Here is a 25100-nt window from a genome sequence, read left to right as displayed (position 1 = left end):
TGTTTTATTATGGTTTTAATTTTTGTGAACCGTCCAGAGAGCTTCAGCTATTGGGCGGTATAAAAATGTAATAATAATAATAATAAATACAAGCTCTTGGACTAGATCTACACTACTGCTTTATAGTGGTATTGAAGTGTATTGATAACTGTTGGGGCACAATCCATATTCCATATACTGCTTTCTTAGTGTTATAGCCTTTTCTTCTACATTTGTAATTGGCCTTGTCCATCAACACTCACCTGGTCACAGTTTTCTGCAGTATGGTATTTCTATTTAAAGTATTATTACTTCTAAATTTTCATCTATACATATTGATTTGCACAAGCACATGTTATGCAACTTGCTGTCGTCTTTCGTCCTCTTCATTTGGGATGCATTTCCTCTTTGGCCCCAATTCGTAAGTGGCCACCTGACACCCCACCCCAGCATATACAATATGCACACTGTAACATGTGTGTATGGGTGTACACAAGCAAGCCTTGGGAAAAGTAAGCACAAACGAACATACAGAAAGAGAGCACACATGAAGCCCAAGAACCTGATAAGAAATCCCAGCATTCCTGCTGGGAAAATGATGCTGAACTGCTGCACAAGGCTTCTTTAGATTAAAGGGGAAATGCGTTTGCTTACCCGTGCTTTGCTTCCTGCTTCTCTTGTGCAATTGTAATGAGCTGAATTACACAGAAGACGGGCGATCATGTGGTCTGAAATAACGTTTCCCCCCTCCTCATAGCACTGAATATGGCAGCACCCTCTAGTGTATGTTTTGCAGTGAAACTTCAGCTTCACACAGTAGGAAATCTTGAGATATTTCAGAAGAATCAGGATATCCGCATGTGTGGGTTTTTTTAAAAAATGGAATAATCAGGGGAAGGAGCAGGTGGTGTGCAGGAGGTTCATGTCGACATCAAAATGACCCGCAAACTTCCGTGAGTGGCCAGTCATGAGCGTGCTATAAATTAGGGATGTGCTCTGCTTCTCCTCAGACCGGAGAAGCAGGAGCGGATCGGGGGCTTCGCCTCCCCTTAAGGTGGAGGCTAAGAGGATCGGGGGAGCCGCGGAGCGTTGCGGAGCGGATCGAGGTGAAGGCGGATCCTTTGCCTTGATCCGGAGCTCTGCAAAAAAGTTAAGGGGGGTTTACTTGGCCCTGCCGCTGCCGCCCATGCGGTGACGGCGGCAGAGCCAGGTAAGGGGGAGGGGGAGTCTTACCTGCATCCGTCCGCGGTCCCACGGCTGCTTCAACTGAGCCCGAGGACTCAAGCAGGAAGACTAGTCCTCGGGCTCAGCTGAAGCAGCCGTGGGGCCTAGTCTTCCTGGTTGAGTCCTCAGGCTCAGTGGAAGCTGCCGCGGGACCGCGGACAGATGCAGGTAAGGGGGAGGAGGGAGGGGGGCCTTACCTGGCGCCACTCCCCGCCACTGCAGAGCTCCGATTCAGAGGTGGAGCTCCGCAGCGGAGCGGCCCCTAGGCGGATCGAGGCGGGGTGGAGCGGGCCGGATCCGCAATTTGCGGATTGGGCACGAAGAGGATCAGGGGGTCCGTGCACACCCCTACTATAAATCGCACATTTAGAGAAGCCCTCGGCACCATTTTCCCTTGCTTGACACAGTGACTTGTAGTGCCAGTCCGCTCCCCAGCAAAAAAAGATGCTGCACTAAAGGCTGCTAGCACCCAAAGCCGACACCGCCATAGACCCTGGTGTTCATCTCCCACAACATAAGTATCTGCGGATCCTTGGAGCAGGGGAGGAAGACGACAGGAGCAGAGGAAGTGCTTTTGCACGCCTTTGATTGAGACATGTGCAAAAGCCTCTATTATTTCCCTATGAAGCTTGGGAAAAAGGCTGAGTTAATGAATGGGTGTTAGTTACCTGCGTTCTGTTTACAGCTCTTTTTAAATATTGGAATCTCCTTTTACCATCCTATTGCATCTAGGGCTTAGTTCATACATGCTAAAACCTGCTGCAGTTGTTCGAAGGAAGAAATACATGAGCAGACAGGACTGCACAGCAGGTTAAAAAAAAAGCCATTTAGCCTTGTGCAGTTTGCTGCTCTATGGCCCAATTGTCTCATATGGTATATCCTCCATGTTGCTGTGGCCACAAGACCACAGCCAGTGGGGGACATTTTCACCCCCCTAAACAGGGGAAGAAAAAGATTAGATAATGAAAAAAAAATGTTCCAAATGAACTGTAGTGGATTTAAACCCTTTTCCTCTCTTGGGGAGACATGTTTCTTCAAAAATGAGGATTTCCTAATTAGCGCTGACTGCACACTGCGGTTTCATCATCTTTCTCTGGCAATGTGAAGAGAACCAGGACACCAGATTTAATAATGCTAAGTATTCCCCGCTGCCCAGTTTTACAATATTCATTGACCCCAAGTTCCTCAGGATGGTTGAAAACAGATGCACGTCGCTGAATAATATACAGTAAATCATGTCGAGAATATTAATCCTGCATTAAGTAAAACTTTAGTTTCCAGTGGAGTACTGAATTGCACCATAAAGTTTCCAACAGATGGTGTTGTCACTTTGAAAGTAGAGAGATAAGAGAACACAAACAGCCAAATCCAGCCCATTCATGTTTTGTAACTTCAAGTGACACTCAGTTTTCTGATGTAAAAGAAAAAGAAAGGGGGTGGGGTGGAGAGCACACTGAATGAAGTCGGTGATACGTGCTGTCTTCTTCAAGCCAAACAACTTCAAACCATTTCAAGTCCTTCTGCAGAAAACCCGCAGAAGCTTTTGTTGACAAGATGTAGCTAAGAGAGCAGCTGAAGGGCGTCTTTGCTGAAATAATCAACACCTCCCAAACTCCATTTAGGAGAAATGGGAAAACAACAGTCCTAAGATAAATGTTGGAATTTTCCGGCTTCTAACAAAAGCCAGGAAGCTGCACCAAATGCCTGTATGGGCAGGCTCATACAGAAAGAGGCGGTCTCTTGACTGCGGCATTTTGCTGACATTTTTGGACAATCTTCAAGAGCAGTCCCTACATACAGAACATTACAGTAATGTAGACATAAGGTGATTAAGGCATGAATTAGTATGGCCAGGTCTACCTTCCCCAGGAAAAGATACAACTGGTGCATGTACTGAAGCTGGACAAAGGCATTCCTGGCCACTGCTATCACCTGGATATCATGGAGAAGCCCTAGAATCAAGAGCACTCCACAAGTGCATACCTGATCAAGAACGTGTTGCACTTCCAAACCTAGGTGGGCATGACTGTTGAGTAACAGGTCCTCCGGCTTGTGTGGATTGAGCCAACATTTGTTCACCAACATCTAGTCCCTCACTGTACCCAGACACCAGTTCTTCCACAGCCTCCTTGGCATCAGTTGAAAAGAAGAGAGAGAGATGGGTATCAACTGCATAGTGATGAGACTAAACCCAAAAGCTCTGGATGATCTCTGTATATGTCTGTCTGTGTGCGTGTGCCTGTTTCTTACCTCTCCAATGCATAGAGGAATATTGTGGTCATCAGAATAATCATATACCTTATATCATATACGATAAAAACATGCCAACAATGTTTTTTGTAAAAACAAAACAAAACAAAACCATGAAATATTGTAAAAAGAATCTCTGGAATTCACAAGATTAAAATAAACATAATTTCCCCACAGAATTAATGGGATGGATTATAATCAATAAGACATAAAGCATCTCTACAAGGCACCAAATTAAACGCAACAAACATTATCCTCCTCTTTTGAGCAGCTCCGCAAATTGGGGTAAAGAGAAAGAGAATACCACAGATGTCTTGTTATGTGGTCTTTTCCAAACACTCAGCCTTGATTATCATTCCTGTTTGCACTCACATTCCATATAACGTCTAGCCGTAATACAGTAGTCACCTTGCCAAATACTCAGAATGTGTTGGCCTACAGGTTGGGCATGCATGTATATTCCAGTGTTGCCAATTTCTGTTTCTCAGGTCTTCATCTGCAGGCAAAGGCAAAACTGTGCAAACTGGTATCTTCACAGTTCAAGTGAATAATGATCTTTCTATTAAACCATGTGAATAATTTACACTGTATAATAATTACCAGTAACTGACCAGACCACCAAAGCAGAATGAGATCTGTAACATGATGGGCTACCAAAGACAAGGAGGGCATTTGGTGCAGCTTCCTGGCTCTTGTGGGAAGCCTGAAAATTCCAACATTTATGTTTGTCAGGAAGCCAAAAGGAAACACTAGCATTTCTTATATGATATTGCTATTATCGCATGATAGCGACTTTGTGGAAAGTGGCTGCTGCAATAGGTTTTCCATCACAGATGCTGTTGTTTTTTATCACAAATATGACACTTCAATGGATGGATGCCAACCTTGGAATCTCATTTGGACAGCACCTAAATGGCATGTCCATGCACACTGATCCTATGAATGTAGTTCACATTGTTTTGGAGAGAAAGCATAGAAACTAAGATGACAGAGTCTCAGAAAGACTCAGGAATCAGACAGCAAAATTATTCTTTTCCCAACCTATGATTGCTTTCTGCCCAAACCTCATCAAAACTAAGCTCAGTTCACCATGCTGAAACTCTCTCATTATTATGTTCATTTCGTATCAGCATCACCAGGTACCCAGGGGACAGAGATACACACAAGTTGTTAGGTCCAGGTATGCACATTGAATACATTACAATATATACGTTTCTCTCTGTGCTGGGATTATCTGTAAGTATATCTTACACTTAACCACTGCTCATATAAATATCTTTTTAAACTGCCCAGAGAGCTTCAGCTATGGGGCGGTATATAAATATAATAAATAATAATAATAATAATAATAATGAAGAGGTTAACAGGAATCTGTCATACTTGGCAATACTTCTGGGGTCTATTACTCTGACTCAAGTACAGGAAAAAGTTGGATAGGACAGGGTAAAGGAGGCTAAGATGAACCCCCGTTACATGGAAAAGGGCTAGCATTTTCCTTGTCTGTGGAGGTAACACTGGTAAATGCCATTGGTTCAGAATAAAAGAAAAGAAAATATTATGGGATATGGGTATTCATGTCATGCTTCCCCAGCCACACGAAAGGTTATAAAAAAAAACCCACAACCCAAGTTCAATACTCAAAGGCACCCAATTAATATGTATGGGATGTAAGGCATCCCACAATATTTATGGGATGTTCCCTCCAACCATAGCCCAACGTCTACCAAATTTGTGCAAATGTTAGGCAACTATTAAGTATAACACCATGAACTGCTGTCTGCTCATGACCGACTTTCAAGGTGGACTTCATCCTCTGTTGTTGAGGGCTGAGCATTGGCATTACCTAGCAACCATAAGACACGCCTCCACCAGCAAAGCCCTATGTGGGCATTCACCTGCACATGTGAGGCATAAAATGAGGTGGGTGGAAGGACTGAGGTGCAAACATAAGCCCCACCCCGATGCCATCAGGTGGATGGACTCTTTTGAAGACACCTCCCCACACTGATCAGGAAAGTGTGCAAAGGTTTTCTATGGAGCTAGTGTTGGATTGGGACCGGGCAGACCTGTGTTCAAGCCCCCACTCTGCCATGAAGCTCACTGCATGACTTTGAGCCAGTCACTGACTCTCAGCCTAACCTACCTCACAGGGTTGTTGGGAGATAAAATGGAGGAGAGGCAGATCATGTATGTCACCTTGGAAAGCTAATTGTATTCAGCTGAATGCAAGTTGAAACCCTTTGCAGACCTTCATTCTCAGCATGGGAGGATCCTTAGAAGAGCTCAAGCATCCAGGAGCAGGGATTGTCTTCACACCCTTGCCCCCTGCAAAGTTTTAACACACACACGTGCATGTGCTCAAGTATCTCCCTGATATCCAAAATACCTTAAAGCGGCAGCAATGGTAAGTTAGGGCAAAGGTAGGCAGACACCAGAATGTGAGGTGTCCTTAGCAGAGTTGAGCAGCTGGAGCTGGGTGCAGGATGACACACCCCTGGGAAACATGTTATTGGGATCTCCCACTGTGTAAAACCAGCCTTGAAACTATGGCCATTTGTAGGATGTTTCTGAATCATGAAGGTCTTCAAAATCAGTATTTATCTGTAAAATAGGCGCCAGCGATTCTGTTCTTAGCAAGTTTCTGCATGTAAATTCTGTACTGCACATTTATTCTTGGTGTCAGCAAAAGCAACTATTGGGGAAAGACTCATGGCAAAATAAAACGTAAAGTTATTTGCAAAAAAATGCTAATATTTACAAAATGCATTCCCAAGAGTTCAGAATGTAACTGCCAACAAATCGCTGAGTGATAAGGGACCTCTTCCTTACCTCACTGTTAACAGTATGCCAGTCACTGTAGGCAAACAAAACAAATATAAAGCAGTTGCTTAAGAAGTTAAACGTGACGCGTGCATTTCAGTAAGGCACAACCATCTCACACTGTGGGCCATGGTTAGGCCGCTAACCCTTTTGCAGCAAATGTTAGTGAGCATGTTTAAACCACGGTTATGTAGCCACTATGGTTAGGAATGGTTCAAAGGACACACTAAACCATCATGTTTAGCTCAAACTGAGTCACAGAGACTTGCTAGACCAGGCCTTAGCGCGCCTTCCAACCCGGTTTCCCTGCTGTGCGTCCAGATGACGCACAGGGGAATCCGGCGGCAGGCCGCAGTGGGGCCTGGTCTAGCGCGCCATAAGCAAAGTCGCTTATGGCGCGCTTTTTCCCCAGCTCCGGCCTCAGGCCGGGGCTGGGGGAAGTGTGGAGACTTCCGTGGCTTTTCGCGGCTCCTCGCTTACTCGTGAGGAGCCGCGAAAAGCTGCGGACCGTCCTGGCACAGCGCTCATATGAGTGCTGTGCCCATCGGCCCGGGGGCGGGGGGGAAAGAGAGGGGAGGGGGAAGGATGGCAGGGTGGGTGGCAAGGGGGGCGGCGGGTGACAGAGGGAGCGCCGCGCGCCACCGCTGCCGCTCGCAAGCAGGCGAGCGGCGCTTGCCCGGGCAATGCCCAGTGCCCGGGCAAGCGCCACTCGCCTGCTTGCGAGCGGCGGCGGCGGCGCACGGCGCTCCCTCTGTCACCCGCCGCCCCCCTTGCCACCCCCCCTGCCATCCTTCCCCCCCCCCCGGTTTTTTAAAAAAACACCCTTACCTTCCAGGAGTCTTCGGGCCACCTGCAGCCCCTTTAAACAAACAAACAAAAAATGGCGGACGCCGCAGGGCTTGCATCCTCCCTGCGGCTCTGCCATCTGGAAGCGTGGGGGAGGCGCGCTAACGTTAGCGCGCCTCGGCCCCGCCTCCCTGCCGGCATAAGCTGGCAGGTCTAGGAAGGCCCTTAGTGTGTCATCTCAACAGGGTCGTCAAAGGGCATTGCTGATAAACCAAGTCCTTGTAACAATCAAGAAGACAATAAAATACCAATCAGTCACAGGAACCACTCATTATTTCAAAGTGGAAGGCATTATTTTGCATCCGTCTTGCACCCACACTTTCCCTATTTTACTTCATAATGGTAAATTTTGTACTGCAGGTGTTCATCATGATGGTCCCTTGAGCCACACCCCAGCGGATGTGTTGATCTGTATCAACAAAACAATCCTAGTAGTTTTTATCTGCTAGGTCTTGTGTAAAGCTAATGGGTATTAATCACCCATTCAAGAGCAAGCCACCGCAAAATACTTTTCATTACAACAGAGAGAGCTGACAGCTGTATATATTGTAGTTGAGAAAATCCATTCTCCTCCACCCACCCCAGCTACTGTGAGGCGTGCAGCTAAACTCAAAGGGGACAGGGACGTCTGAGAGGCGTGGCAGATGACATCAATGTCCCTCTAAAAAAATATGCTGGCCCTGTGACCCCTGGCTCCTATACCTCTGTTCTGCAATGATGTTTTTGAAAATAGTTATCCAGACTAAAACCCTGTTCAGCAGGGCCGTCCCAAGACATTTTGCAGCTTCAGGCAAAGAACAAGATGGTACCCCGTCCCCATCCATGAATAGAAGGTGTCCAGATTCGAAGGTGAATTGTACTTCAACACTTTCAGAGGACAGCATCCTCCACTGCACCTGAGGGCATTGAACTAGCTTAGGGGTTGCAGGGCAGGCTGCGTCGCACAAGTAGCCCTTTTGAACATTTCAATGCCACTGCTTGCTCCCTGTATCTGCGGCCTTAGGTGCCTGCTACATTTTGCCTGTTTCAGCCATCCCAATAGTTAAGCATTTCAGGAATGTGGATCGAAATGAACATTGAACACATTTTAGACGGATGAAATACTTTAAGAAAAGTGTTCTGACATTATGAAAAGTAAGTGTAAGTAATCTGAACCCCAGCTATTTGTACTTCTTGGAAACAAATATAGAATTTGCCATTCCAATCATCTGAGCTGCCATTGAAAAGCAAGTGTCCATCTTCAGGCTGGTGGAAGACACTGGGCCACTTAACACAATCCCATTGGTGTGCTGTGAATGGTGGATCTGAATAGCATTGGGCTTAAGGCAAAATCACCACAATTACCCTTACAAGATTGTTTAAGCAATGATACAAATGGAAGATTTTAAACATCTGAGTGCATGAATATCCATTTAGGCAGTTTCAAATATGGTTTAAGAGCAGTCAAGCCAACATCCCAATTCTAAATAACATTATTTGAACATAACAACAGCTATGCTGGATCGAACCAAGGGTCCATCTAGTCCAGCACTCTGTTCACACAGCGGACAGCCAGCTGTTGACCAAGAGCCCTCAAGTAGGACATGAATGCAATAGCACCCTCCCATCCATGTTCCCCAGCAACTGGTGTACATAGGCTTATTGCCTCTCCTACTGGAGATAGCACATAGCTCTTACAACTAGCAGCCACTGATAGCCTTCTCCTCCAGGAACTTATCTAACCTCCGTTTAAAGCCATCCAAATTGGCGGCCATCACTACATCTTCTTCTGAGGCCTGATCTGCATGTTAGCATTATCATGCAAGGTGCTCTTTAAAGTGGCCTCTATATGATGTTTTCTTCACAAAGCAGTCGGGATGTGGAACATCACTGTGAATGACTCCAGATCATGGCCCAGTCAGGCCTCAGCCCTGGGGACCTCACAGGAAGAGGAGGGGCTCCTGTATGAGAAGACCCTGGCAAACATGCCTTTGCCATAGCTTCCTTTGCCTCCAGCTGAGATGAACCAACCATTGGAAGGATAGAAATGTGGGCCTCCCTGACAAGAGGGCGGGTGCTAGGACCTGTTTAAAGAAATATCTTTCCCTGACTACTAGTCACATAATAAGAATACATGCTTTCGTTAATGTCAGATATCAAGTGTTAATACTAACATTGCACTCAACTATATTAGTAGCCCTGTTCAGAAGACACCTTAAACCACGGCTTTAACCATGATGAATAAGCCAATGGTTAAAGCCATGGTTTAAGGTGTCTTCTGAACAGGGCCAGTGAAAGCATTTAGCAGTGGCGATATTATGAAGCACAACAAAATGGCAACTTGCTGCAAAGCTTAGTCTGCCCTTGCTGAGTATGGTGCAATTTCCATGTCATTTTGCTCTTCTGGGCTGAGGCGTCCATGGTAACACCATCTGGACCAGACCATGGAGATGGGGGCTGAACCTACTGCACATGTTTGACTAGCACTTTCCCATTGTTCTTACGGCTCAATGCTACATTCTTTGCGCTGGGGGAATGGCAATTGCTGTTCCCAGGGTACAAGCAGGTATGCGTCTTTAATTGCTTGGGCTCCCATCTCCATTGCTCAGACCATCACAACCAATATCAAAGCACAAGTGTTACTACTTACTTACTATTAGAAACTTGGACTGTGTGCTTTTGATCAGTGTACACACATAGGAAAGCAGAACGTTGGCCTGACAAACAATTTTTCATCATGTTGAATACATTGGGACACATGCCAATTGACTTGAGTGAGACCAAAGCGTGGCTCTGAGAAGGGGAATTTTTCATGTAAAAGCAGTGGCAGAGTTATGATGTGTTACTGGTTCCCTAAAACCCTTGAAGTAAAACAGAGTGGAATACACTATTAATTTTAAACGGTGGAAAAACATTTATGCCAGCAAGCGAAGGCAGCAGCCGTTAATACCAGCAGCACCCTAATAGGAAGCCAGCCAAAACTGTCAGCTAACCCAGTACAAAAGGGATATTTCTTTATTTTATTCAGTGAGACATTCCCTACCTCCCATAACACTCATCACAACCAAGAAAAGAGACAATATTGAGTTAGTATGTCTATTTTATTAGAACTGACTGCTGGACGTTATGATAAATAAAATAAATAAATACTGCAGTACTGTACAGAGATAAACGTGTGTAAATCAACTTGAGATCAATAGGATTTTTGTGCTTGTGTCTGATTGCAGCAATTATTCCCAGCAAGGACAATTGTTTGTCAATAGTTGCTAGGGTAATTTCAAATCCCTGTAACTGGATATATATATGGAAGGGGTAGGGGAAATCAACCAAGCCATTTCTTTTCAATGGGACCAATCAATGACTTAATAACCTAATGCATTCCTATTCTGGGACCAGAATGAAAAGCCATTATAAGTGGACACTGCAGAAATGCACCACCAATACTGCAGACCTGTTTATTGGTGCCGGTATCTAGAACTAGATCGTCAAGAAAATAACACAACCATAAGAAAAACCTTGAACATATTTTCTTATGGCCAATACAATCAAGCCTAATGTAGAGTATTGTTCTAGCAAAATACTCAGACAAATTAGACTACTCAACTTTCTCTTTCTTTCCATCTTTCTTTCTCTCTCTTAATTCAGTCCTCTCTATAAAGTACAGTTACAACCAGTGGAGTCTCATCTACAACCTTAAGAGAGTTTAATGAAGATTACTTACAGTGCAGTTTTACGCATGTTTATTTAGAAGTAAATCCCATTCAGTTCAATGGGGCTTATTTCAAGGAAGGTGTCGTATAGGATTACATTGGTTTATTCTTGGCAACCTTTAGCAAACTTGCCACCATAATTAGGATCAGGTTGATCAATGGAGTTGATCAGTCCGTCCCCCCCACCCATATTTTAAGTGCAGGCCATCTGCTGAAGTGGGGGTTCTACTTCACAACTGAGTGAGTACAGAACGAGAGAATGGATAGCAGTTACTCTGGCTTCATATGTGATCGTAAGCGGGTTACTAGATTTCAGTTCCAAGTAATGTTTTAAAATGAGATAGGCGCATAGCTCCTTATCTGCATCATCTCTGTCTAAAGCATGTTATTCAGCTTCAGCCACTATAATATTCTATAATATTCCATTATTCTATTACCTACACTTCATTTGGTGATCAAAAAGGATTTTGTGAAACAAATTAAGCTTAATGCAGTGATGCTCACCAGTTATTCCAAAACTGTTCTATTCACTACAGCTCAGCTACTCCAGTATAAGTGGTTAAAAAAATAATCACACATACAGTACAACCCTATACACATTAACTCAGAAATAACATCCCACTGAGATCAATGAGACTTACTTCCATGCAAATGTGTACAGGATTGCAGCCGTAACAATCTAATCCTACCTAGCCATATTCAGATGTACAACCCATGGAGTTCATTAGAACTTAATCCCCAAGTAAGCATTCGTAGGATTGCAACGTAAGACTTTAAAACCGTTGCACGCTCGCTTTGTGGTATGTGTGTGCAGAGATTGGGCTCCTCAGCTGCATGTAGCCTTCAAGAAGTCCAGTTGAATGCAATGGCACTTACTTCCAAGTAAACATGCATAGGATGGGGCTGTATGTATATGTGGAATGTTGGCATTTAACTACCATCTGTTATAACCACGGGTGGGTTAGCGTGGAAACCCCACTCAGAAGTTAATCTCCACTGAGTTCATTGGGGCTTACTTCGAAGTGTACAAGATTTCAACCTAAGACACGTGCTCTTGTTGCAAGGAGCTAAGGCAATTTCTTGTTATCTGGCTGACTAAAAGCCATAGTCAGTGAAGGCAAGGCAAGCCCCTAGGCACAAGAAGCTTTTCATCCAACTACGCCAGCCATTAAATAGAGATCACGACAGCAGATACATATGATTTTAAACTCTGACGAGGTCGTTTCTTTCAGGTACTGCGCCATCACTTAAGCCAAGAGTGAAGAAACAGTTCAGAAAGGCACACATATTTCCTAGTCAAGTAACATTTTACTTTGGGCTATATAGTTAAGCTGGAAGCAGACCTCTATTGGCAGTCAGTCAGTTTAATTACAGTGTGATGACACTTGTTCGTTTGGAAGATGATTCATCTGGCTGCTTAGGAATTCACCCCCCACCTCCCATCCCAGTATATTCAGACTAGATCCAGAGAGAGAGAGAGAGAGAGTTCTAATGCATCTCTATGGATGGATCTTCCAACTTGAGGTGACATGATGCTTATTTTGGGGGGCAGAGATATGCAAAGTTGAGCTCCTTATTCAGGCTGCTTCTGCCCTTCTGTGTGGAATAAGGAATCTACCTCCTGAGCTGTTACCTGACTGTTACCTGGATCACTCGCATTTGTTACTCCGTAGAACATTGTAAGTTTTTAGGGTTCAGGCTCTCAGAGTGGAGACATGCGTGTTACAGGTTAGCTTAAAGTTAACACAGTGGAGGTGTGTGTCGATGATACAAGTTCCACTGAAAACATACTGCTGAATAACACACTACTTGAAGAGGAAATATCTATCACGTACAGGCACAAAATGAATTTAGCGTGCTTTCTGCTGTCTGTATTTTAGAGGCACCAAGCCCACGTGTTTGCTAAGCGCGCAAACAAAATAGTCTTGTGAAGGTGAATCTGGGATGGGGGAGAAGAAGACATAAAACATCTCTCAGAGAAATGGCAGTCAGGAGTGGTGCGCCCAATTCCGTGCCAACGAAGGCATCACAGCCCACCAAAACGAAAGCATCGTCTTACCTTTATGAGACAGGCGTAACCGTGGCTGGCTTGTATCTGTGGTGTGGCATCTAGTCCACAAGTCTAGGAAAAACCCAGTCAATGCCAAGATGAAGAGGTCTTTCGCTGCCATGCTGTCCCAGGAGAATTGGGATGGTCTTTGGTTTTTAATGGGCGCCTCTCCGGCTGGCTAATAACCCAATAATATCAGAGCTCAGAAGTTCCACTTTCCACTCTTCCAGGTATTTCCCCCCTCCTCCTTTAAGCATCATATGGGAGAGATGGAGAGAGGGGGTGGTCTCCGGGGAAGCCGTTGTTTTCTTCTTCTGGCCAATGTCAAGAAAGATGGAACGAAGGAACAGGCGATTGTTTATATACACCCGCGAGGCTGCGGCGGTGCCTTGCTGCGCTCGCCGGCGGCTGCTGCAACTCTGCCACCAGCTTCAAAGAAGGAGCTGCGATTTCCCCACTCGCTCCAAGGCAATTCATTCAGCGGGGAGCGGGGAGGAGCCCGGCTCTCGGGTGCTTCTCCAGAACTCAGCCCCTGGCTCGGACTTGCCAAAGAGCTCCTCCCTCCCTCCCTCTCCCTCTCCTCTCCCTCTCTCCTCCCAGGAACAGCGGCTGGATGGCCGGGGAGCCTCAGGCGGCGGCAGCGACGGGGACGAGGTCCGGGCTTCTCGTTCTCCTGCCAGCTTTCCAGGAAGAAAACCGAGTCTGAAGACCAAGACGGATTGCTTTTCCCCCTCCCCACACCACCCACCACTTTCTTTTTCCAAACAGCCAGAGAAGCAGGAGGGGAGAGAAAAAAATTCTATCTGATTCACAGTTTGAGCTCTTGGAAAGTTTCCTAGACGAGGGAATGCGCGTGTGCTTGTGTGCAGATAGATGGAGAAGCTGTCGATCAATTAAAAAATTTCTCTCCGATATTTTTTTTTTAAAAAAAATAAAAATCGGATCAATTATATTTAAATGCGGCAGGATTTACACTACTGCTTTTAATACAGGTTATAATGTTGGGGCTCATGACACACTCCATATACAGTTTTCAAACCATTGTCAAAATGTTGTATCCTGCCTGGTGTAGATCTGGCCCAAGTGTGCGTGTCAGCCAAACATCCATATGTTTGAATACAAGCCGCTAAAGATCAAAGATTGACCATCTTTTCATTTCAGTCCTACTTGAACGTCGGAAACCGTTCAAATAGCCTCATGAATTCATTATTTGGCGTTAGATCCACATTTAGTCATACTTTGAGAGCAATGGGTGTACTCTAAGTATTACACCTGGATCCAACCCCACATTAACTCGCAGTCTCGCTGATTAAAGTTTGCTCCCCTTGATTAAAATGAGTTCCCATTGATTAGTCAAGTAAAGCTTTGGATGATGAACCCAATTAAAGGTTTCAAGCACTCAGTAACAGCACAATCCTAGGTAGAACTACTTGGAACTGAAGGCTCCACTGATTTCAATGGGATTTGCTCCCAAGTGTATTTTAGGACTCCAGTACTATTAAATCAAATACTTCTTTTATAGATAGTTTATATGCAATATTACACCAAAACGAGTGAAGTTCTCCGAGGAAGGGGGACCCATTCAGCCCACATACCTGCTTCCCTCGGATTATCCCTGTAGCAGTAAGTTTTCGCGGTTGTTGTTTTTGCTACCGGGTGACAGCGATCCTTTGCATACCAGGAATGAGTTTAAGGGGGGGAAATGTAAAAAATCATTAAAAAATCAACGGATGACCCAATTCAATTCAAATTTGGTATGCTTAAAGCTCTCCCTAATATCTATTACTGTGCCAATTTTGGTGTCTTTATCTTTAAAGCTTACGCAGATGTAAGGATTTCTTTAAAATCCTGCTCCTGCACCCCAGCGGCGGCTCGGAAGATACGCTCAAAAAGTAGGGGCTAAATACGGCGAATCTTTTTGCTTTATTGCACAATTAAGGCAGGATGCCTGGGAGTACTTCACCATCAAAGCAGATTATAAGGTGGAAAACTTCTGAGTCCTTTGCATGCAATTCGCAGTGATTGCACAGTATAACGCTGGTGTGATGAAGCTCTTAGTTCCATCACTCAGTGAACTGAGGGCTTGTAGCCACTTCATGTTCCTATTCATATCTTCATATAGATATGTAGATATACACACACAACGAAGGCTGTGTATGGGTCAGGGATCTGAACCTTGAGTGCTCCCTTGCCGGCCACTTCACTTGCAACCAGGCTTGGAAGACCTGTTGTATAGAAGGTGGGGAAGGGTTCAGCTTCCCTTACCCATATAAGAACATAAGAAGGGCCCTGCTGGATAAGACCGTGGGTCCATCTAGTCCAGCACTCTGTTCACACAGTGGCCAACCAGCCATTGGCCAGGGATGAACAAGCAGGACATGGTGCAACAGCGCCCTCCCACCCATGTTCCCCAGCAACTGGTGCACACAGGTATATACACATTTTGCTGTAAAAAGAAGATTGCCCACCCTCAACTTTCTCTTTCGTTGTGGGACCTCAATAAAAAAAGTGATTCTTCCACCTAGTCTCTTAAGTCTACCTAAACAGGCACAAGCCATTCTGCATGGTACCAGTTAGTGGGAACTCGCCCCCTAAACATCATGGTTAGGGACCATCTTTTATCCTCACTCCTACGTTTTTCCCAAAGACAGCCTTTTATGTACCCCACAGAACTGAATTCATTTAGACTTGAAGAAATACTGGCTCGTTCTCCTGGACACAATGGTGATGGGAGGTAAACCATGCCGGGGTAATTTCAGTGTCTGGTTTGCTCCACTTCAAGAATGCTCTATATTGCAAGCCATTGTTTTTGTCTCCTAATATTCAACAGGAAGGGGCTGATGCAATTCTCCGCCTGCATGTCTCCTCCTTAATATGAAAACAGCATCTGATGGTTGTAGGCTTTTAGGACTTTGACAAACAGAGAATGCTGGGAACTGCCTCTTTTATACGGGGGCGGGGGAGAGAGCAGCCCTTCCCCACCCTGGTTCCCTTCAACTCCCATAATCTCCAGCCAGAATGACAAATTGTTGTGGATGATGGGAGCTGTAGTCCAAATCATCTGGGGGGTGTCACATTGCAGAAGCAGAGAGAGAGAATGCAGTCATGCTTATAAAGTATGAGTAAATTGATCAAGCTCTTCCAGCTGAAATGCAACTATATGACAGGACAGCATTCATTCAGCATTCAGGAGTATATTCAGGCTGGATGGTGAAGGTGGAACAGGTTGGTATAAGATGAAACATTCTAAGGGCAGGCGCATGTGGAGGGAAAGTAAGGGAGAAATCTGAATTCTGAATTTGTGTGGCTGACATCAACTTTGCCTCAAATCCCTTTGAAAACCAGCTGTTCAGATTTATGGTCACCTAATTGCCACTTTCCTGACTGTCCGATTCTCTCGGGAAGTCAATTAATTCTAGATATGGTTTTTTTTTTCCTAAGCTATCATTCTTCCTGCAGTAGACATCTGGTTTCCATGAAGCTACAAATACCTTGTTACTAACCTGATTTTTTTTTTAATTATTATGTTATTCAAATATTCATGGCTTCCTTTGGTTCATTTTCTGATGTATACCTTGCAACTATGTTAGGGTGACCATATGAAAATGAGGACAGGGCTCCTGTGTTTTAACAGTTGCATAGAAAAGGGAATTTCAGCAGGTGGCATTTGTACATATGGAGAAGCTGGTGAAATTCCCACTTCATCACAACAGTTAAAGTGCAGGAGCTATACTAGAGTGACCAGATTTAAAAGAGGGCAGGGCACCTGCAGCTTTTTTAAAGCTGAGCTTTAAAAACTGCAATTGAACTTGTAGTTCGCAAATGTTCTGGAAGAGCGTTCCAGGCGTAAGAGGCAGCGGAAGAAAATGGACGAAGCCGAGCAAGAGAAGTAGAGACCCTTGGGCAGGTAAGAAACATGGCATCAGAGGAGCGAAGAGCACGAGTGGGGTTCAATGTAAATAAGTTTAAAGTGATGCATGTTGGGACAAAAAACAACAACTTTCAAGTATAACCTGATGGGATCTGAGCTGGCAGTGACCAACCAAGAAAGAGATCTCGGGGTTGTGGTGGACAGCTTGACAAAAATGTCAACTGGGTGTGTAGTCACATCAATCAAAACTCAAAGACGCAGATGATTAGCAATTTTTACAGAGAACTATGTTAAGAAAAAGAATAAAGATTGTTCCTGAAGAATAAGGAAAGACTTGGGTTTGGGTTTTGTATAAAACATATTGCTTGGAGCACTGTTGCTGAATTCTTACTTTTATAGATTAGTAAGGGCTGTAGAAAATGTGACAGAAATGCTGTGACTCTCAGTGGTGCTTTCATCCACATAGAGCCAATAAATTAGTATAACCTTCTAGCCATTGTATAATGACAGTCCATGGAATGAATATAGAGGAATGGGTATCTAACTAATACTAGCATAAATGTGTTGAAACTCTGAGAATCCCCATTTCATTTCTTGTTTTTAAAAAGTATGTTCCTAGTCCTCATGGTTGGAGAGACAGAACTAAAAAGACGGTCAATATCTATGCTGGTTTTCTTATCCTTACTGTCACTACTAAGGCAATAGCAACAAGAAAATGAAGATTTGGACATCTTCCATTTTGGTGTTTCAAAGCATTGCAGTCATGTACTTGTTATCACATGCTTCTTAATTTGTTTTAAAGGTTTAAAAGCTGTCTGTAACGGGGAAAACATCCCGAGCTGACATTCAAAATTTAACACCATGAAACACAAGAAAACCACAAGAAAAACAATAATAACATCAAAATTAACAAGTAAAACCAGGTAACACCATATACCAAATGGCATCCAATGAAGTTTTAACTCAATTATAGGCTAAGTCTTGAGGGCCTCCGTGAAGGCTTGTAATGGTGGGGCCTGGCACACAACAATTGGAATAAAATTCCCTAAGTGAGACTCCAATGTTGAGAGAGACTCCAATGTTGATCTCAAAGTCCACAGTGGGTGAGGGCAGTCCTTCAACCAAGAGGAACCCAAACAGTTTATGGCTTTAAGGATCAAAACTAAGCAGAATTCGGCCTGGAAATGCAGTGGCAACCAATGCAGCAGGTATAATACAGATATTGTAAGCTATGACAACCTAACACCAACCAGTACTTGATGCATTTTGTTTCAGCCGAAAGACTGTTTCATTTCTTTCCTCTTCCATACCCATCCCATTTACTTTGTGTGTTGTGTCTTCTTAGGTTGTAAGCCTATGGGCAGAGGCTGCTTTGTTTAACTGATGGTTTGTCAGGTGCTTTGTTTAAATTATGGTTTGTAAGCTGATGGGGAACCTTTTTGGCTGAGCAGCAGGATAAAAATAATTCAAATAAATAAATAAATAAATAAAATCATCCCTGACCATTGACCATGCTGACAGAATCTTAAGCTTCCAGAAGTCACTGCCACCTGACCTTCCCCAATTAGCACTGAATCCAGGAGAACGCCCACTGTGGACTTGATCCCTTCCAAGAGAGTGCAACTCCATCTAGGATTGGTTGGAAGCCTCTGTCAGGAGTAGCTGGTTCTCATTAGGGATGTGCTCCGCTTCTAATCGGACCGGAGGAGCTGTAGCGGAGCGGGGGGCTTCGCCTGCCCTTAAGGGGGGCCGGTGGAGCGTGGCGAAGAGGATCGAGGTGAAGGCGGATCCTTCGCCTCGATCCGGAGCTCCGCCGGAAAGGTAAGTGGGGTTTACCGGGCCCTGCCGCTGTTGCTGTCGCCCATGCGGCGACGGCAGCAGGGCCTGGTAACGCCCCCCGCCCTCCTCTCCCTTACCTGCCTCCGTCCGCGGTCCGTCAGCGTCTCCAATTGAGCCCGTGGTTCCAGCAGGAAGTCTGGGCGGCCCAGATTTCCTGGTGGAACCACGGGCTCAATTGAAGACGGCGACGGACCACGGACGGAGGCAGTTAAGGCCCCCCTCCTCCTTACCGGGCTCTGCCGCCGTCGCCGCATGGGCGGCGACGGCGGCAGGGCCCGGTAACCCCCCCTATGGGGGGGACCGGAGCTCCGATCCGGAGCTCCGAGCGGAGCGGAGTGGGCACAGGCGGAGCGGGGGCGGGGCGGAGCGGGCCGATCCGAAAATGGCGGATCTTAAAGTGAAGCGGAGTGGGGGGTCCGTGCACACCCCTAGTTCTCATACCCACAATACCTCGATCTTGTCTGGATTAAGTCAAGATTTCTGGCCTGTCCTCCAGTGCTGAATAAGTAGCCCACTCTTGAAGTGACACCATATGTGTGCGCAGCACAGTTCATTATGGTGTGCAGCCAGGGATTTATTTATTTTTTGAAGAAAAAAAAAGACGAACAATTATTCGCAAGAAGGACGCAGACAAGGTGGAGCGTGTTCAGAGGAGGGCAACCAGGATGAAACAATGCCCTTTGTCTGTTTCCAGCCCTTTGTCTGGAAATAAAGCCCTATGAAGAGAGACTGAAACAACTGGGCAGGTTTAGCCTGGAGAAGAAAAGATTGAGGGGAGACATGATAGCACTCTTCAAATCCTTAAAAGGTTGTCACGCAGAGGAGGGCCAGGATCTCTTCTCGATCCTCCCAGAGTGCAGGACACGGAATAACGGGCTCAAGTTACAGGAAGCCAGATTCCAGCTGGACATCAGGAAAAACTTCCTGACTGTTAGAGCACTACGACAATGGAACCAGTTACCTAGGGAGGTTGTGGGCTCTCCCACCCTAGGGGCCTTCAAGAGGCAGCTGGACAGCCATCTGTCAGGGTGGATTCCTGCATTGAGCAGGGGGTTGGACTCGATGGCCTTATAGGCCTCTTCCAACACTACTATTCTATGATTCTATGAATACTCACTCATAAAAGACATTATTTTTATTTGTTTATTTATTAATCACTGTAGACACTGATTCCCTACTCTGCATTCAGCTTGCCTGACTGTGGAAAAGCCGTTACAGGTAGGGTGGGGGAATGAGGAGACGTACTTCAAGCCCCAGCAACGATGCTGTCTTGGAGGCAGCAGTTCCTTGGCACGGCGTTGGAGCAGCCCGAGGGCAGCCCGAGGGCCATTCCTGCTATGTCTGAATCCCTACTCAATGGCCCTCTCAATTCGGCACTTATTGCTTGAGATGTTAGGGTGTGCCTGGGCACACCCCTTGCACACGCCTATGAGTGACAATTACATAGAATTAACAAATCACTTTTATGATAGATTTATTTATTAAAGATGTAACTGTATTGGCATGTTTCATTCCTTGTTACTTTTTTGCCTCTCCCCTCCCTGTGTCATTTCTCTCTGTTACCCCATTAAGGTAAGTAATTCTCTGTCCCAACTTTTTGCTTTTATTATTACCCATTAGAGCCATAGATATTGATTGTACTATAATCGTCATCATTATAATGTACCTATAGATCACACATTTCAACGCTCATGCTGATGTCAGGTATTCTCGGGTAAATCCTGGGGGCCTGTTAATACTAAACATGCCTCCCAGATTTGCTGTGCAGATAGATTTAAGAGGCACATGTACTGTGAAATGTAAATGCAACCCCATGATATAAGGCATGATGTTGGACAAAGGTATGTTTTAACAAATTATCAGTGTCAAACCAATAAAACAAGACGATGTGTTGTTGTGCAGCTCTTGGGCCTGGGAATGGGTCAGTGTATGGCCTCTCATATTTTAAAAACTAGACTAGAGAGTGAACAGCCCTGTTGTAAACATGGAGCTATCTATCGTTCAGTCGTCAGAGCTAGGAATTCCCTTTTTCTTCTTTAAATGATATGGGGGGGGGGGGGTAATGCAAATTTTGGTTAAAATCGCTATTCGTGCTGAGATATCCATCAGATACACCAATCAATTTTTTTTAAGGACCATATTGCCCATTGCCCAATGAAGATTGTTCTGATTCCTTCTGGAAGGCAGATCTCAGAAAGCAGTGCTGGGAGACCGTTTTTTCTTCCCCATGGGAGTTATCTGTGGGGTGCTTTCTGGTTCAGGTATGTCTCCTATGCTTTTAAAGTTCAGCATAGGAAGCTGCTTTATGCAAGGTCAGACTATTTCTTCATCTAGGCCAGTTTTGACTGTTCTTTTGACCAACAATAGCCCTCCAGGGTCTTTCCCTTCAACTTCTACCTGGATCCTTTTAACTGGAGAATGCTAGAGACATGAGACCTTCTGCATGCAAAGCATGGGTTTTGTCATTGAGTTATTCACTTCCCTAAATGAAACCACTGGGAAAAGTTGTCCAAATAATATAAGGTGAGGTGACATAGTGATGACACTCAGTTCCATTTCTCCCTTTCATCAGACCCAGATTAGCCAATGGCACGGGTAGCCATGTGTTGTCTTTTACAGAGAACCATTCTCTCTTTGAAGGCCTGTCCTGTTCAGTTCTGGTTTAAAGAAAAGGAACCCTATGAACTGTTGGCCATCACCAGTTAGCACATGGACAGCAGACTGTACAGGCAGCCCACAGATCACCTAGTCACAGTCTTCAACACTATGGTGAGACTTACTTTATTTCTATTTCAATTATTTCTCAATTCTGAAATCACCACCGTCTTTTCTTGGTGATGCATTTCCTCATTTTGGGTGATTTGTAAATGACCACCCTATTATGAGGTCCTCAAGATTTGCATGGAATCAGTGACAGACTGGATGGAAATGAATAGTGGACTTTTGTAGACTGGTTAATTGTGCATATGCCTGTTCTGGATGGAGTCTACAGGCCCATGCCCACATGCATGTAGGACTAAAGTGGGGAGGGGACATGGGTGTGAATGTAAGCTAATTACCCAACATCCCCCTGTGCCCGGCTGCCAGTTAGACTTAATGCATTGAGCACAAAGGTCTGAAAGGGGCTCTGTAAACACATTCACGTTTGTAGCTTGGGAGTCATGCTGGAACTGGAGTTGGATCTAGATTGACAGACAATAGACATAGTGCCTTTATCACTTTCAGCAGGTATTTTATTTTTTATTTTTTGTTACATTTATATACCACCCCATAGCCAAAGCTCTCTGGGCGGTATCCACTTGTACCTTCTGGTAGAAGATAAGAGACCTAGTTACTGTCATTCATGCTTTGGTGGTCTCTAGGTCGGACTCCTGTGGTGTCCTTTGTGTGAAAATCCCCTAGGTTTGGAATCTTCAACTACTACAAAATGTGACACCTCATTTTGGCCCAAGACCAGCAGGATTTGGCATGTGGCAGTTTGTCTACCTTTGGATCTGCAGTCAGCACCCAGTAAGACTGGAATATTAAATTGCCTGATTCTTGAATATCTCACATATCACATCTTGACCATCAATTGAGATCTACCAAGTTTCTTTTCATAGATTAGCTGGGCCTTCTGTAACAACCCTGGAATTCTAGGATGCCTTCTCCTAGGAGATTGATATAGTTCCTTCTTTATTGACTTTTCAAAGTTTAGGTTTTATTTTCCAGTGTGCCTTCCACTAGTTAATCTGTTACAATTTTAAAAATAAATAAATCTGCTGCTTATTTCACTTCAGGATTTTTCCTTATTTTATATGTTGGCTTTGATGTTTTCATTTGCAAATCACTTTGTGAATTTTTGCACCTAAAAACATTTCAGAGAATTTTTTAAAGAAATATATATATTTAAAAAAGAAATGGGTGAGGTGGATGTTGGGAAAAACATATACATCTGCTCATTTTATTATCTGCTGTTTACATTTTGACTGGGATCTATCAAGCTGCTATTTATGGAACTGCACAGTTTGTTTATTTATTTATTTATTTATTTATTATATTTTTATACCGCCCAATAGCCGAAGCTCTCTGGGCGGTTCACAAAAATTAAAACCATCATAAAACAACCAACAGGTTAAAAACACAAATACAAAATACAGTATAAAAAGCACAACCAGGATAAAACCACGCAGTAAAATTGATATAAGGTTAAAATACAGAGTTAAAACAGTATAATTTAAATTTAAGTTAAAATTAAGTGTTAAAATACTGAGTGAATAAAAAGGTCTTCAGCTGGCGACGAAAGGAGTACAGTGTAGGCGAAAGGAGTACAGTTTGCCCTTTATGTGCATGTGGCTATTTCTGCTTTCCCACATAATGGCATCACAAATCTGGAACACACTCAGAAAAGCAGAAAGGGCTTAATGCACATCCAAAACATTGGTGTATCATCATACACAAAAGGCTTTGGTCTTAGCTAGACCTAAGGTTTATCCTGGGATCGTCCCGGGGTCATCCCTGCCTGCTCCCGGGATATCCTGTGTGTCATTTCCATGAACAGGGATGACCCCAGGATAAACCTAAGGCAGGTGGCTACCAGGAGGAGGGCATTCTCTGCTGTGGCATCCCAGCTGTGGAATGAGTTCCCTAAGGAGGTTCACTTGGCACCTACATTATATACCTTTAGACACCAGGTGAAGACCTTTTTATTCTCCCAGCATTTTACCACTCTATAAATACATTTTTAACTAGAGTTTTAAATTTGTAATTTTGCATTGCTCCTGTTTTTATCTGGTTGAGCTTTTATATTGTATTTTATATTATGGTTTTATACTGTTGTTTTATATTTGAATTGTCTTAAATTTGTAAACCGCCCAGAGAGCTCCGGCTATTGGGTGGTATAGAAATGCAATAAATAAATAAATAAATAAATAATTTCCCATCATGTTGCCCATTCATAAATTATATTTTTTCCCTCCCCTTTCTGATGTTATGTTAAGTACCTCAAACCACACAACAGGGAATGCACAGTTTTCACATCAAAAGTATAAAGTCACAGATATTCCCAGCATAGTATTTTTTTTTATCTATTTATTGGTCACATTTGTATAAAGTTCTTCAGCCACATAGTTCCCAGGCCAGTTCACAATAAAATACAAACAACAATAAAATTAGTCAAATGTCAATAGAAATCAGTCCAACTGACCTCCTCTGGGTTTCTCCACTGTCTGAGGTACAACAGATATTCACCAAGGAAAGGACCTTTTCCAACTTCAGAATACTCTTCCCAGAGAGGTTCGCCGGTGTCTATCCCTAATATCATTCCAGCACCAAATGATGACTTTTTGATTACCCCAGGCTGAACTGGCTTCCATGGAGGCTGGTAGGACAATAAATCCACTCCGGATTTTAGTCAGAACTCTATCCAAGGTGCAAAGCATCTTGTATAGTTCTTTTAGAGTTCTGGATGGTTCTGACTGAAACCCAGAGCGGATTCCTGCCTCCACTGACTGGGTTCTCTTGTTGAATCTTTGTGCTGTTTTATAGAACTGCTGCTTTTAGCTATATATATATATAGTTTGTTTTATTTTATTATATTTCTAAAATATTTTAATTTTCTGGCTAGCTCGGAAACTCCCTGACACGGGAGGCTGCGCTGCCCCATTTCCTGTTCTACTTCCGCCAGCAGGGATACCATTTTATTCAGGCAAGCATTTGGCATATAAGCTGCTTTGTTGCTAAAGGGGATTTTAATTGTTTGGTGATGTTTATTTCTTTTATTGTTGCAGGTTTTTTAAATTATGTTTTTAATGTATTTGTTTTTATGCTGTGTTTTAATTAAGACCTTGTTCATCTGGATTTTGTCTGAACTTACCTTGAGTACCGTTTTTTTTCCTTGGGCAGAAAGGCAGGATAGAAATAAAAATAAATAAATATTTTACATAAGCTATCCTGGTAATTGGAATGAAGGGTTGCGTACTAGTTCTATTCACAAACAAAGAAATGACAGTGCAAACTGGCAATTAAAAGCAGGAAAAAGCACAGTTTTAAAGCTCAGAACTTTAAAAGAATATATAAAAAAATAACAAACAGTAATTAGAATTTTGAGAAAAGTTTGTAAACCCAAACAAATTGCACAATGTGAATATGGAAAAATAAATAAATGGCAAGGGCAATCCATAATTTCTGTCCTGGTACCTCTTCATACTTAGTTACAAACCGTATGAACAGTCAATTATTATTATTATTACAGTAGTTAGAATGGCACTGGTACCTTATCGCCCAGAGAGCTCCAGCTATTGGGTGGTATAGAAATGTAATAAATAAATAAATAAGTTATCAATTGTCTTGTCAGCTATGTTTACACAATCAGGCACTAAAGCAGTTAGCAGTTGCAGCAATAAATAGTATATTGCAGGAAGGCTTCGATACGCAAACAAATACTATCAGCCTTTGAGAATCAGCAGTGGTGGGAAAAGGTTGCCAAACCCATAAAAAATTAAAAATGAATGACTGCATGACAACCAGCCTGCTACACTTCTGTATTTCACTT

The 25100-nt window shown here is 43.8% G+C and overlaps 2 protein-coding genes across 2 annotated transcripts in view; one reads left to right on the top strand and one right to left on the bottom strand.

Moving 5' to 3' along the window:
- SEMA3E (semaphorin 3E) overlaps positions 1–13021 on the bottom strand; it is a 248335-nt gene extending 235314 nt beyond the window's left edge. Inside the window, exon 1 of the mRNA XM_063134310.1 lies at positions 12868–13021. Within this exon, the coding sequence (XP_062990380.1) occupies positions 12868–12979 (112 nt within the window). The 5' untranslated portion in view covers positions 12980–13021. The remainder of the gene's footprint in view (positions 1–12867) is intronic.
- Positions 1–25100, top strand: part of LOC134403819 (uncharacterized) — a 537248-nt gene that overhangs the window by 321269 nt on the left and 190879 nt on the right. The gene's annotated exons all lie outside the window — the stretch shown is intronic.

The sequence above is a fragment of the Elgaria multicarinata genome, chromosome 9 (assembly GCF_023053635.1).
Source record: "Elgaria multicarinata webbii isolate HBS135686 ecotype San Diego chromosome 9, rElgMul1.1.pri, whole genome shotgun sequence".
Lineage (NCBI taxonomy): Eukaryota > Metazoa > Chordata > Lepidosauria > Squamata > Anguidae > Elgaria > Elgaria multicarinata.
The sequence above is the reverse complement of the archived record's forward strand: the minus strand, read 5'-3'. Positions and strand labels throughout refer to the sequence as shown.